At 38.9% G+C, this 15,444-nt stretch overlaps 1 protein-coding gene across 2 annotated transcripts; it reads left to right on the top strand.

Annotated features, from left to right (window-relative positions):
* Positions 1–4,815: 4,815 nt before the first annotated feature.
* METTL14_2 (N6-adenosine-methyltransferase subunit mettl14) lies at positions 4,816–15,425 on the top strand (the record flags this gene model as incomplete). 2 transcript variants are annotated; one of them, XM_051217078.1, is made up of 3 exons in its annotated part: positions 4,816–5,118; positions 6,537–6,743; positions 12,071–15,425. In XM_051217078.1, the coding sequence occupies 3 exons, from the start codon at positions 5,107–5,109 to the stop codon at positions 12,386–12,388; spliced, it is 537 nt and encodes a 178-aa protein (XP_051065716.1). In that variant the 3' UTR covers positions 12,389–15,425. The 2 variants fall into 2 exon arrangements, with proteins under 2 accessions (XP_051065716.1, XP_012797254.1); XM_012941800.2 differs by lacking the exon at positions 4,816–5,118 and adding an exon at positions 5,138–5,230.
* Between the last annotated feature and the right edge of the window lie 19 nt (positions 15,426–15,444).

A 15,444-nucleotide genomic window follows, 5' to 3' on the forward strand; every position in this document is an offset into this window, starting at 1 on the left:
TCAATTGGCCTATTTGCACATTTAATCGATAAGATGAAATTACAAAATATGAGTTTTGGGGATCTATCGTCCCCAACACTATATAAGGACTTTGGTTGTACACATAAAATTCAAAGCAATCACTTTTTCAATCAGCTTAGCAAGATTCCACGTAGATCACATTTCTTCAACAAAACACAGGCATTGTTGAGTATGACTTTATGGATATTCTGTGGGTAATATTTTTATTATCTGATTGATGTTTACTCTCGCGTAACTATTATTCTTTTCGCGAAGTGCTACAAAATATGCTTCTAACTGAATCGTCATTGTTTCGTGCGGCTTTACCTCTATAGACAATTAAATATGTTCGTGTTCTCAGTAATCTTATATCTTATCAATCTTTTAATATTGAGCTAATAAGTTCCGTGGCGGTGAATAACTCCCTAAAATAAATAGCTTTATAAGTATATGGTGCTGATGCTGGCCTTGTTAGTTTTAGTCAATACAATCAACTTAAGACCCGAGACCAAGCATACTATCGGATCAAAACATGGCCTAAAGTAAATCATTTCTTCCACGATTCGCACCCGAATTCTCTATCTCCGTTTATGTAAAGCTGACAGTTTCAGTCCTCATAGTGGATTAAAATGGAAAAACCTACATAAGGCTGACAAAGATTTACTTCTCACTCAGAAACAAACCTCAAATGAATATTGTCAACATGGTATGGACGTAACAGTTTGATCTAACTCTGGATCTACTATGAATTTATATTAAATATATTATTGTGCCGTCAAGTTCGAGTACACTCGCTTAAGCTTTTTATAAATCAATACCGCTAACTATCATGGATAGGCGAATCAGTATGGACAAGCATGACTTCGAGGTTGGGATACATAAATAAGATAGCCACATCACGGTGCGTAAACTTGTAAATTAGATCTATCAGTCCGTTAGTTTATATAACTTAGCCTATAATAATCATAGTCCCAGAAATCACACCCGGTTCCCATCTTATTACATGACATAAGTGAATTACAATTTGTTTCGCTTTAAACGGTTCAAAATATTTACGGTAAGAATGTGTGCTTCTAAGCATTTATGTCTGAATGCATGTAGCGGTAAATGAATTCCGGAAATCAATAGCTCTGTAAGTTTTCGACATTTGATTCTGGCCGCATAAGTTTAACCGGAATCACCTCAATACGCTTGGTCACGCATCTGCACCAGTGGGTACGCTGTGCTCCACATCCCTTACAACCGCTAGTCAGCTTAAATTAGTCCATTCCCAATACATCGATAACCTATCAAGTGTATCTCCGAACCTCTTCTTTTCTGACTCCTGATGTGACTAGGTTGGCACATTTCGATTATAAAATGTGTTACTGGTAAGGGCGTTGTCAAACTCCGACTACTTGTGGCATCTACATGTACTTCGGGTTGATTACGCCCCCAAGCGATTCCAGAACATTCTTCGAATAAAATGACTTCCGTAGCATATGCATGTGTGCAAATTATCTATTATCTTCCCAGCATGTCAGATAGGGTCGGGAACCATATGTTTGTAAAAATAAGCTGGAGATGTAAGTCATACCGAATGTCCGTTGCCGTGAGTCGGTTCCTATATTTTTTTCCAACCAAATACTGAATCTAAGACAACTGACTAAGAATCTAACATAAACATCGTCCGTCCTACTAGACACTCAGAAAGCTTTATAGGAGCCAGGTCAAAACTCATTTAAACATAAATAGACTTAAGGTAATACTATAAATACATTTGTAGTAATAAAAAGTCCTTCAAAAAGAAGTCACTCAATCCACACTTACTGGGGAAAATTGGGTGTAGATAAACAGTCATTCCATTTTAAGCAATCTGTTGATGAAAGTAGATGTCTTTCTGCTTGTAGACACCTTTCTAGGTCAACTATTTTCTACTTCTGAACTTCATCGAATAAATATCTCCATCTAAATGAGCGGTAGGTTTTTACTTGTTGGGAATATGTTGAGTATATGTAGAATAAATCGTAGTTAGATTGGTCAAGGATCTGTATCAGTGTTTTCAGATTTTGCTTTATCTGCCGGTCTACCTTGCGAATTTCATTTGGAATATTTGTCATTAAGCAAGAATTGTCTTGGAAAACTTACGACAGGAATGTTGGCGTCTGTTGAATACTTTCAGTCCAGCAATCGAAAAAGTCCTTCCCCATCTAAAAAAGGCTTATTTAAAGATCTAGAATAAAAATATCTGATTACTTATAAGTATAGTGCCGGATTTACGGAGTTTGGTATATAAGCTCTTAGAAGCCTTAAAATCTTGTATGGAGTGAAATTCGAGGGCGTCACAAACAGCTCAAGATGCAGACTACAGGGGGAAAATAACGATCATTCTATCTCATGCTCGTTTCTTGCCGAAATCATCGGCTCAGCATTTCGATATAATTTCAGTAGTGTCTGGATTCATTGTCTCTGAGATACAACAGCAACTATGAAAACTACAGGTTAAAGTCAAATCACACTCGTTCGCTGTTCTAACTTGTTGCGCGCTACTTATGTCGACAGGTATAAGTAGTATATAACATCAGTCGGAAACCTTGTCAGCAGGCTTAGATCAACTCGAAGAGGAAGCAGAAATGGAAGTACAAAGGGATTATGACTTGGAAGAAACATACAGGATGTGAAAGACGAAATTTTGCGATCGAATTATTCGATGTGTAGTTCTTATATTTTATCATGAGATTCTGTAATTTTTGTGCTCTAATACATTTGGTTGTCCCCACTTGTATGTTCGTTCATTACACTGGTACGTTTATCAACGGTGCAGAAAAGGCACATTAACTGAACTGATAAAAGAAAATGAGAAGGTTCGATTTGTGTCAGCCGTATTGAACCCCAACTGGATATCCAAATCGTTAAACACTGGCTCAAACAGACACGCGACTACGGAAGTGAAAACTCAAGCACATACCATGATGTGTTTACCGACTGTTACTAGTATCCCAGTATCTGTTAACGGTGAGAAGCAGTGAGTGAGAAACAGGAGGAAAAACGGATATAGCATAGCACCGAAATCGCAACAAGTGGAAGACAAAAGTATTGGACAAGGCTCCTTGGCTATATCTAATGTCCAAGTGCTGAGGAGTAGCCTGTTAGAATGTAGGGCAAACTTCGATGAAGAACAGTGAGAAAATACTGTGCAATGCTAAAAAGTTTATCACTTAAGTAAAACTATGCCGCTTGTATAAGGACCGAATGATAGTAGAATATAAACCATCTTTACTTAAGGCAACATTATAAAGACATTTTTCTGTCACCATAGGTTAAGTGGTCCTCCAAATACGAGTTAGATATGAAAAACTGTGGTCCGTAAGAGATGCGACCAGAAGATTAGCAAGCATCCATGAACCAACCAGCATGGTTTTACGAAGAGTGCCTGAGCTTGCACAAAGCTTTCGGAATGGTGCTCACGAACACGATATGGGAAGGTGGCAGTGATTATTACGTATCGCAAGCATTCAAACCACCACGATTATTAGGGTGTGAGAGCTACTTCGTCTGTTACACCTCACAGCCATTAGGTTTCCACGTCTAGTGGCTGTGAATTTCAGAATACGTGAGGACCTAAATGAGGCTCTTCATGCTTCATTCAACTCGACTTCTCCAGTAATGTGAAGTGCTGTGAACGTCGATCTAGATCAACAACACAAGATCACAGTCAACACACCTCGGTCTCGATTGACCCTAACTAACAACACATAGTATGGAACACAGATAATACGGTATCTTTAATTGAACAAGCTACATAGAGGAAAGCCTACAGCGATCATTTCGAACTCAACTGCCCAACATACGTTAAACAACAATCTGCCTACGAACCAGATGATCGTTACCTCTGTATAGAAGCACCAGACTATGAAACAAACCACCGAGTGTCCCGAAAGCAACTTTAGGAGAATAAGAGACAAACTAGGAGAAATCAAAATCACGTGACGATCATAGTCCTCATTGAAACATGGCTATCGTTCGACTTCACAGATAAAGAAGCGAGCTTGCAATTTTCCAATTCAACAGGGCACACAAAATACGAAGTGTAGTGCAAATATACATTAATAGTCACTTCAAAACCACAACACTACACATACCGAACTAACAAAGGTGACGGAATCATCCTGGTGCTGCTTCAGTGTGAACGACAAGAAGTTCTTGATTGAGGGAACATACCGAACCTCCACACGTTCTAATGCAAAAAAAGATTAAGTAACACTGGCAATAATTAATATATTACACATAAGGTTTGGCCAAATACAATTATCTGAAAATCCTAGAAATTCATTCCTAAACATCAGCATGCCAAGTACGACCCTTACAGGGCAGTTCCATGGCTCGCCACAGACCTTAGAAGTTCAATGCTGGTTGACGTGTGAGACAGTCAACTAAGTGGGTGACGGGGCTTAACCATGAATCTCATGGGTGTTAGACAACAACACCAAGGATTACTCCGTCCGAGCTACAAGAGAACAAGAGATAACCTGATAATACATTACAACATATTAAGTACGACGAGCTACCCAAACATGAGCATAATGTCGGGACATTATCAACACACTCCTTGAGGCTACTGCCTAAGGATTACACATCGGCAAAAGAACACCTATATTCGCTTTCACTTTTCTCATTAGAGTTTCTCCCATCTGGTACTGTGATATCTGCTGGTATCCAAATATCCTACCATCCTGAGGTGGACGCACTCGAAATTAAAGATATACAAATTCATCTACAACTAAAAGCTGAGTAGAAGCAGTGCAGTTTAGTGGCTAGACAGCAATCCATTAAACACAACCAGATATCTAGAATCGTCCCAAAACAACAATAAGCGAGCACAAAGCAATCAATCGGTTCATACAAGCTGCAACATAGGTATTGGATATTGGAAGCTGTCTGAAATCGAATTTTGGATAGCGCGCTACAGTTTCGGCTGTATGTATTGTCGTGATCGAACGTTTGTGTTGTTGCTAGTCTTCTATTGAAATCATTACCAAAATGTGAGGATATTATATGTGCCTTACGAGTCGGCTAATTTCTTTTTTCGCCCATTCCTGACACAATTTACACCCGTCTTAGCACACAATGCAACTTCAGGTTAGACGCAAGCTTAGAAATGACTGACATTTACACTGTTCATATGTATTTCATGATGTTTGTAATTTTTAAGTTATTTCGTGTTGTATCTCTTATTCCATGGGGTCCCACGGTTGGTAATATTTCATAGTAGTCCATCAAACTTGTTTCCCCTTAATTCATAATTGGGACAAACGATATAGTTTCAAAAGAGCTATACTGCGGTCATATAAGACATTAAATATAGATAATTTCAATGTATTCATTCAAAGTTAGTCATCAGTTCCTGCAAATTATTTTTTAGTGTTTCAATAGAAACCTCAGTCTTCAGTAATAAGGATAGTAGGTTGATGAACCTGTGTTAATCCTGACACATTGCTTTACAGTGAAGGTCCAGCTTCTCCTTGAAAGTATTCACTGATGGGGCTGATACCCCTTGTTCGGGTAAGGCGTTCCAATGATTGACTACTCGATGAGAAAAACGGGACCACACTTTAAGTTTATTAGATCGTGGTTTATGAACCTTCTTGCTATGACCTCGGAGATTATTAGTGCTAGAGGGAGCAAAAAGATAAGACATATTAACACCCAAATCATAATTAAAGATACGAAATGCCAGTATAAGGTCACCTCGTGTCCTACGATACGACAAGGGGAAAAGATTTAGGCGTTTTAAACGCTCATCGTAAGGGAGTCTAGAAAGACCCTTCACTAATTTCGTTCCCACACGCTGGACACGTTCAAGGGAGTTAGTACCCTTTACCAGACACGGGCTCTAAATGTGGTCTTACATATATGGGATATAAAATTTGAAACATTTCCTCGTCAAAAGATTTGAACGCTCGGCGAAGTGACCATAACGCACGAAAACCTTTGACAGCGGCTGCTTTGCAATGCGTAGTTGTTTTTAAATCATGACTTAATACTACTCCTAAGTCTTTATGCTCTTGAACGCATGGAATTATTTTAGTTCTGGTGTTTTGTTTATGCAGGGCTTTTATGTAGGTTTCATTGTGTTCATAGTCGACACTTGACAGTTACTTTGCAAATGAGAATCGCTGAAATGAATATGTCACTTGATGCAAACACGAGTTTTTCTAAATGTAGCCTCCAGGAAAACACGTTTAGTTCAGAATCTCTTAGAGTGAAATTCTTTGTTAGTCCAAGATCGCCGACTTTCATCTGACGTGTTCTGGTCCTTTACAATTCCTAAAATAAGTTGACGGCTTTTGAAGTTTTGCCGGTGATTAACATTATACCTGGCTCCCGTTCTTCTAATTATTTCCTCTTGAGCACAAGAAACGTTCTTGAAAATAGTTTTAAATAATCAATGTTAAGCTGTTTTGGATACTAGCCAGACGGTAATTATTGTTGCATGTTTGCTTCATTAAAATCTCATATGGGTTTCGTCTAATTATTTTTTCTGCCTGCTCTTTTAGATGCCAGTCAGTACTCTGATCGACAGATTTCGTCTTTCCATTTACTCATATAGATTAAGTACTTTAAGTAACTGGCCTTATGATGGGAATTCCCTTTGTACAGCTGAGAAAATGGCCAAGTCTGGGTTCTACCGACCGAATCCAAACAATCCAACCACTACACAATGTTTTGTTTGCATGAAAGAATTAGAAGGATGGGAACCTGATGTAAGTTAACATTTCTTCCGGATTGGGCTACCAAGACTTTGTTTCAAGTAATTTATGAAATTCAAAATGTTTCACTCTATCTGAATTTTATGAACGTCTCACGACGTTTACAAGTTCTTATTAATACGGACGGTTGTGTTTTTATTGTTGCTAGTTTTTGTAGTTGATTTTTGCACGTTCACGAAAATATGCCGTAGATTGTACCATTGTGTAGCCTTAAACTACTCCTGTATCTTTATGTTTCATTTTATGTAATGTGGTGAGCTGATGGAAATAAGAGTGATAGATTCTTCAACAGTATTTAATAATTTAAGAGTCACGCTAACCGTTGGAAAAGTTATGAATAACAGTATCTTCATCGATGTGAATTCGTGTTGCCTGCTTTTCCCAAATTCAAATAAAATGTGTTCTAAGGTTCCCGAATTTTTATTATTTATATTAGTTTAAGGTTCATTTGTTACTCAGAAGCGGCTATTTAAAGAATTAGGTGCTTGTTCACATTTATTTTATGAGATGCAAATAAATGTACCTTGTGTTTGTAATAATAATGGGAACAGTTATGCACTTCTGTGATGTTCACTTACGTTTGTTGGCAGCTTCCTTCCAACAAAAGTCGTAGTGCTTAGTTACCCAGAAATGAAAAGACGAGCTTTGGCATAGGAGAAATTTTCATTTCCCGACCGTTGTTGCTACCTTGACGTGGTGGTCGGGCTTGCCTATCGTGATGAAGCAACCGAGCTATACTGGCTGGAACAACCGTTCCTCAAGGTCCTACCATGTCAGACAGGTCGGTTGAAGAGCGGTAAGACTAAAAGCAACAAACCCAAGGTCCGAAGGCGAAGTCGTACTGCTGACTGTACAGAGGTGTGACAGCAGTAAGGTGTTTCCTTCAGACAACCAGCATGACAGCGATGCTGCCTTCCCACAAGGAGGGGTGGGGTTAGAAAAGGTCGACCCTAAAAATGCGCACCTCACCTTACCTCACGGATTTCCGTCTCCGGCGGTAAGGCCCTTTGAAGAACGGAGCTAACACGTCAAAAACCTCCCACGAAAAGGCCGTGCGCGACCGGCCTCAAGCAGTTGTCCCTTGGGCACTGCGGTCACGCTCTCAGGTCACTGAGACCGCCTCTAATCCAATTTCCTTTTCAGGTACCTCCAGAAGAACCCTTCCTCGGTGTGGGCAACCGGGAAGTGATAACCGCCCTCATACCTCTAACAGCACCCAAGACCACTGTATTCCTATTATTCCTCCTACATCGACTTTCAACCCTAAACTTCCTCCTTCGGCTTCCTCCTCAAGTGTCACCATAGCCAACGATTCTAGTGCTCAAAACTCTGTCCCAGGTCTACTGAAACCTCGCTCCAAACTACACATTGGAGCTTTCAACGTACGCACTCTATGTCAAATCGGTCAGCAGGCTTCCTTGGCTAAAACCCTAGAGTCTCTTTCCATTGATGTATGCTGTGTCTCCGAAACACGCATACAGGATTCCAGTGTGGTCATTCACTTGACCTCACCTCGGCAAAACGGAGAGCCAACGAGATACACCCTACGTGTATCTGGTGACCCGATGGCCAGTTCTCGTGGACTGGCAGGTGTAGGCATAGCACTAAGCATGAGGGCGGAACAAGCACTGCTAGAGTGGATCCCCGTCAACAGTCGTTTATGTGCTGTTCGGCTAAACGGCTCCGTACAAACTCGGAAGGATAGGGACACACGTCGTTGCCTTTTCGTCGTTTCTGCCTACGCTCCCACTGACTGCAGCTCAGATGATGTGAAAGATGAATTTTACAGAAAGCTGTCCGAACTTCAGAAAGCTAAACGCTCAGACATAGTACTCGTAGGGAGTGACTTTAATGCTCAGATAGGTAGCTTAAACCAAACAGAAAGGCATTTAGGTGGATATTTTAGCATTCCGGCACAGCGAACAGATAATGGTGATCGTCTGCTGCAACTGTGCTCAGACAATCGTTTATTTTTAGCAAACACAAATTCTAAGCATAAGGAGAGACATCGTCTAACGTGGCGACCGCCTGCACCAAACCAAAGATGGACTCAAATAGACCATATTGCCATCAGTCATCGTTGGAGAGGGTCGGTACAAGATTGTCGCTCGTTCTGGAGTACCTGCTTGGACTCCGACCACGCCCTAATACGGGCACGCATCTGCTTGCGCCTTACTGGACGCAAAAAAGCCACAGTAAAAAGACCCATTAGAACCGAACTGAGTAGCGAGGAAACCAAAAGTAGGTTCCAGGAACAACTGAGGTCACACTTAGGTAGTTCTGAAGACGAGGCTGACCCAGATGTTGCTTGGAATGAAATACAAGCAGCTGTGGAAGCAGCAGTGACATCTATTAGCGACTTAAACCAAAGAGTTTCAAAGAACCAGTGGATTTCTTCAAAGTCTATCACACTGATGGATTCTCGCAAACTCGTCCCATCAGGTTCTGAACACGATGAAGAGCGACAACAAATCAGATCTAGGTTAAGAAAAAGTCTAAGAAACGACCGTGAGCAGTGGTGGGCAACGAAAGCAAAAGAGATGGAAAAGGCGGCGACTATAGGGAACACAAGACAGCTTTACAGACTAATAAAAGAAACTGGAATTAATAAGTCAAGTGTAAGTGAGATTATATCGGAAAAAGACGATACACTCATCTGCTCCCAGTCCAGGCGTTTAGAACGATGAGCGGAACATTTCAGAGAACAGTTCAGCTGGCCTTCAGCTACTCTACAACTACCCTCCATTCCCAGACAGTGTGAATGGAACATTGAAGTAGGTCCCCCAAGTCTTGCTGAAGTTCAAAAGGCTATAGTTAATCTGAAACGAGGAAGAGCAGCTGGTCCAGATGGATTGGCTCCAGAGGTCTTTAAGGATGGTGGTCCAATTTTAGCGATTAGGTTGACTAATATTTTAGCTAAAATCTGGGAGTTAGACGTTATTCCATCTAACTGGTCACAGTCACTTATCGTCCCAATATATAAGAAAGGGTCAAAATCATCCTGTGACAACCACAGAGGGATTAGTTTAACTAATATAATATCTAAAATACTAGCCTCGATAATTATCAGACGCCTAACTAAGACTCGTGAACTGCAAACACGAGAGAACCAAGCTGGCTTTAGACCTGTTCGTGGCTGCATCGACCACATATTCACCATTCGTCAGGTTCTAGAACACAGGCATAAGTATGCGTCCGACAATGGTGGTCTTTCTCGACTTAAAAGTAACATTCGACTCGGTAGACCGCGAGATTCTGTGGTAGTGTCTGTCATTGAAAGGCGTACCCCAGAAGTACATAAACCTTGTAAAGGCTCTTTACTCGAACACTACTAGTCGAGTCAGAGCTTATGGCGAACTGTCATCTACTTTTGCAACCTCAAGTGGTGTCCATCAAGGCTGTCCACTTTCCCCATTTTTGTTTAACTTCATTATAGATCTACTGATGGAAATAACTTTCTCGTCGACTGAGTTCTCGGGTATTGATCTCCATCCAGGAGGTCCACTTATCGACTTAGAATATGCAGATGACATAGTCCTGTTTGGTGAAGACGCTGACAAAATGCAGAGTCTTTTGGTAGCACTAAGCAACAATGCCAGAATGTTTGGAATGCGCTTCTCTCCCTCTAAATGCAAGTTGTTGCTTCAGGACTGGTCTGCGTTAACACCTGAACTAAGGATAGGGAGTGAAGTAGTTGAACGCGTTGACAACTTCACTTATCTTGGAAGTCTGACCAGCCCTAATGGGTTGGTATCGGACGAAATCTCAGCACGGATTCGAAAAGCTCGATTGGCTTTTGCTAACTTGCGTCACCTATGGCGAAGGCGAGATATCCGTCTATCAATAAAAGGACGAGTATACTGCGCGGCAGTCCGTTCTGTTTTAATTTACGGCAGCGAAACATGGCCATTAAGAGTAGAAGACACTCGTAAGCTATTAGTATTTGACCACAGATGCCTTAGAAATATTGCTGGCGTCTGCTGGGATCACCGGGTAAGTAATAGTGAGGTTAGACGCAGGGTATTAGGGAATGATGGTAAATCAGTTGATGAGGTTATGAATCTTCATCGACTGAGATGGTTGGGCCACGTGTTACGTATGCCTGAACACCGATTACCACGACGTGCAATGCTATCCGGTATTGGAAATGGTTGGAAGAAAGTTAGGGGCGGCCAAACCAAAACGTGGCATCAGTGTTTGAAGTCACTAACTTCTAGTCTGAGCCATGTTGGTAGATGCAGACTACTTGGTTGGGGTCCGCGTGACTATCGTAACCAATGGTTGGAGACTCTTGGTGACATGGCTCAGAATCGATCACAATGGCGTCGGTGTATACACTCCCTGTCTTCCCTTAAACTAAGAGATTAAAATCGCTTCATATCTTTCTTTCTACGAACCAATTCGTTCTTCTTGTACTATATCTCTATATGCAATCTTTCTCTTATATATTACTACCTTTGACCTAACCACTGCTATGAATCCGGTGTTCATCTTGTTGTGCTGATGCGGTATGGCAACCTGGACCGATGCACATATGTGCCTGCTTCTACGTTGTAGCTGACTGACTGAAATTATTATCTTTTATGAAAGGGTTCATAGAGTAGACTTAAAGTAAAGTGGAATGAATAGAATGCAGTGAAAATATACATCTCACAGTTATAGTCATTTCAATGAAGTTTCCTCCTTATTCATCGACTACCGACGCTACTTTCTGAATGCCTTAATAAACTTAATAAATTACAGATTTCTATTTCCATGAATTGAGTAGCTACGTGGTTAGAAGCTATATCTCGGCTTTGCGGAATTGCTTAAGGTGTTGGATGAGATATAAAATTATTTACTCCTATGACTTCTAATCCCATCACCCCATGAGAATAAGAGAAAGTTAAATGCATAGATTCATAATTATTCAGATAACTAAAAAAACAAACTAATTCATTTACTAGGTACTCCGGGTATAAGCCACGCTAAACGTAAGGGCTAGCAATACCACAAGATTGCCCAAACCGAGGTATTTAGTGTGGGGCCTTAATCCAGACCATAATGGCTGAAATTCGAGCACCTAAACCATTAAGCTCTGCTGAATATTCAGATAAAGTAGGCTATTCACTCGAGATATCAGTTATGTAGTCCAACACTTACTCTTGTTTGGATGATTTTATGCCTGTTGTTTTTCATTAAAAGTATCAAATCTATCATACAATCTCAATATGTCCTTAGTTAAGTTCTTTAATTAGTTCTGGGCTTGATGCTCAGAACATATCCTGTTGGAATTCCACTTTTGCTTACGATACTTATGCTTTCATTTTTTTTGTTTTCAGGATGATCCAGACAAAGAGCATAAAAGTCATTCACCAAAGTGCCCTTTCCTCAAATCCAAGCAATATGAACAAATGACTTATGAAGAAGGTTTAGCAATGGATGTTGAAAGATATTGTACTTATCTTTCCAAGATTCTTTCGGATCAGTATGATGTCCAAAAAGTCCAAAAGGCATTTAAAATGTTAACTGATATTGTATTATCCAAACTACCAAAGCGAAATAAAAAAAAGAAATCGAACCTCAGCAAAACAAAACACTCAATTATGTCAAATTCAAGTATTAAATCAACCAGGAGTACTCGAAGCAAAAGAATATAAATTTGTTTAATTTCTTTACAAACCTGAATTATTTGTATACTTTGTACAATAATAGTTGTTTCAATCATACCATACATTATTTTGATAGCATCGGGCAACAGGGACTAGTCCGCATACGTTCTTTTTTCATTTATTAATGGTAGATGTCACTTTATCTTAAAATGTTGGTATTACAGTCCAGTAAAGATGGGTGAGGTTTATTAAACATCACTAATTATGCTCATTACTTACTAGTAAGGCCTTTTTTAATGAGTTTGTTATACTGTCTTAGCATACATTGAATCAAACAGAATGGATAGATTGTGGTGAGCAGTGTAAACCAGGACCCATGTTTCCGCTTATTTGTGACTGGCTAGCTGGACCTACCTACATTCCCAGTATTGACTTTCGCACTTTGGGACTCGTACCCTGTACCTTCCGCCCTAAATATTCATGTAAGTATAATACCTGTTTCACAAGTGGACGGCTGTGTAGACTAGTTGATAATGCGACAGGCGTTAAAAGCAAAAGGCGGAAAGATCTATTAATGATAGTGAAGTAAATCTAGCTGACAAGTCCCGAGTAGAACAGAACACGCTTTATGAATTTCTCAGCCAATAGCAAACCATTTGTTCTATTAGAAACCTATGATAAAATGGGTATATCGGGGCAAACCTCACAGTGTGCTTATGTATCAACAAAGACTGAACTGCTAACATCTAACTGGTGATCAGCTCAATATTTATGGAAAGGATCGATCAGGAAATAAGAAAAGGTAACTTACTGAAATACCTTGTGCTGAGGATTCTATATTGTACCAAAAATATTATATTGAATAAAGCCGACCGTTCTTGCTACCTTGATGTCGTGGTCGGGCTTGCCTATCGTGATGAACTAATCGAGCTATACTGCCTGGAACATTTGTTCCTCAAGGTTCTAACGTGCCAGTTGAGGAACGGTAAGACTAAACACCGCAAACCCAGGGTCCGAAGTCGTACTGTTGATTGTAGAGGTGTGGTGGCAGTAAGCTGTGTCCTTCAGACAACCAGCATGACAAGGATGCTGCCGTCTCACAAGGAGGGGTTTGGTTAGATAGGTCGACCGTAAAGATACACGTCTCGCCATATCCCACAGATATCCGTCTCTGGCGGTAAGGCCTCAACAAGTACGGAGCTAACACGAGAACTACCCACGAAAAGGTCGTGTGTGATCGGGCTCAAGCAGTTGTCCCTTGGGCACTGCAGTCACTCTGTCAGGTCATTAAAACCACCTCTAACCCAGCTTCTTCAGGTACCTCCAGAAGAACCCTTCTACGATGTGGGCAACCGGGAAGTGATAACTACCCTCATACCTTTAACAGCACTAAAGACCATTGTAGCTGTTGAAAAACTGCATTTTAACATAAAAGTATTGTATAGTTCGATTGTTTGAATAAATTTAAAAAGCACTACTAACCTAATCAAGTGAATTTATGGTTGTTACGCTGAACTGATTTCAATGAATTATTTAAGATCCCCCTATTCAACTATTTAGTTAAGGATAGAAAAGAAAAGACAATAACAAATACATACGACAATGACACATTTTCTTTTTCTTATCAATCATTATTTCATCCTGAGGTTGTTGTTGATGTTGTCATCTTCTCTTTTGTATTATCTAATTTAAATCAATAAAAAAAAGACAAGACACTAAAAAAGAAAATGACCATCAAAAGATATGAGAGTAAGAGATGAAGAAGTAGACGAAGTAAAAGGGATCCAAACAATCTATCAATAGTACAACATGTTTATTAAATGTAATGCATAAATGAAATGGAAAATCCTACTAAGTTATACAAATAGATATCATCATAATTATTATCAAGTTGGTATTGAAATGAAAAGTAAACCTATTTGAATTGAATGATTATCATCTGTAACTAAAAAAAATTCATCAGAAACAAAAGAGAAAAAGAAACGAACAAAGAAGTTGTTGAAATGATTCATTGAAACGGTCAATGTATCATCCAAGTATAGAAAGACAATCTTTCTAACATTGTTCATTGTATGAATTTTATTCACTTTTTAAAAAAATATAAAAAAGAAAAGAAAATTTTCTATAATTAGGCAACAAGTAAAGCATATCCCTATTAACAGACAATATTCAACTTCTAACCTTTAAATGGAGAAAAATCAGAAACGAATGTATCATGATGAAGGGACATTTCCAAAAAAACAAAAAAAAATGCAATTGTCATGATGTGGAGAAGAAGAAAAAAAACAAAGAAATGAGCGCATATATATAATCAAAGATAATGAATATTGATATAAAGGAAATATTGATTTCCAATATTTAAAGTTTCTTGCATAGTTACTACTACAATTAAAAGAAAAAGGAGTAAATCAATGAAGAAAGAAAAAAATTAGTTTACTTTATATTCATTAAAAAAGTTTTTATCTCTAAATTATCTAGTGAATAACGTTTAAAAGAAATTCAATTTGAATTATGTATGATGAAACGGGTGTAAAACATGTTTTGTTTGTTGTTGTTGTTATTATTACTATAGTTGTATGATTATCCTCATTTGTACAGTTGTATAAACAAACACCGGGAGATGGGACCTTTTTTTCCTCTTTTTTAAAAAAAAAAGAATTCATAATAGGAAAGAATATATATATATATATATATATATATATATATATTGAGAGAGAGAGAGAGAGGGGGAAAGCGTTTCCCTTTGTAATGTTGTTTAGGCCCTGGATCAAAGTTCAATGAATTAAAAATCAGTAAACAATCAAGTTTATTTTGATGATAATGAATGACTGTTGTTTAATAATAAGTAAGTAAGTAAGTAAAAGTCAATAAGAATACAAGGCACTTTCAAATGTCCAAAAGAAAACTTCAGTTAAAAGTTGAATACATAATGATTATTTGTTTAAATTGAAAGAAGAAGAGAAACAGAAGGGAACTAATTCAAATGAAACAATGAAAGGATGAATGAATGAGTTGTAAACTATTTTAAATCTTGTATTGTGTGTGTGTGTGTGTGTGTGTGTGTGTGTGTGTGTGTGTGTGGTATATATATACAAACATTAGAT

Source organism: Schistosoma haematobium, chromosome 6 (assembly GCF_000699445.3).
Source record: "Schistosoma haematobium chromosome 6, whole genome shotgun sequence".
NCBI classification, from domain to species: Eukaryota; Metazoa; Platyhelminthes; class Trematoda; order Strigeidida; family Schistosomatidae; genus Schistosoma; species Schistosoma haematobium.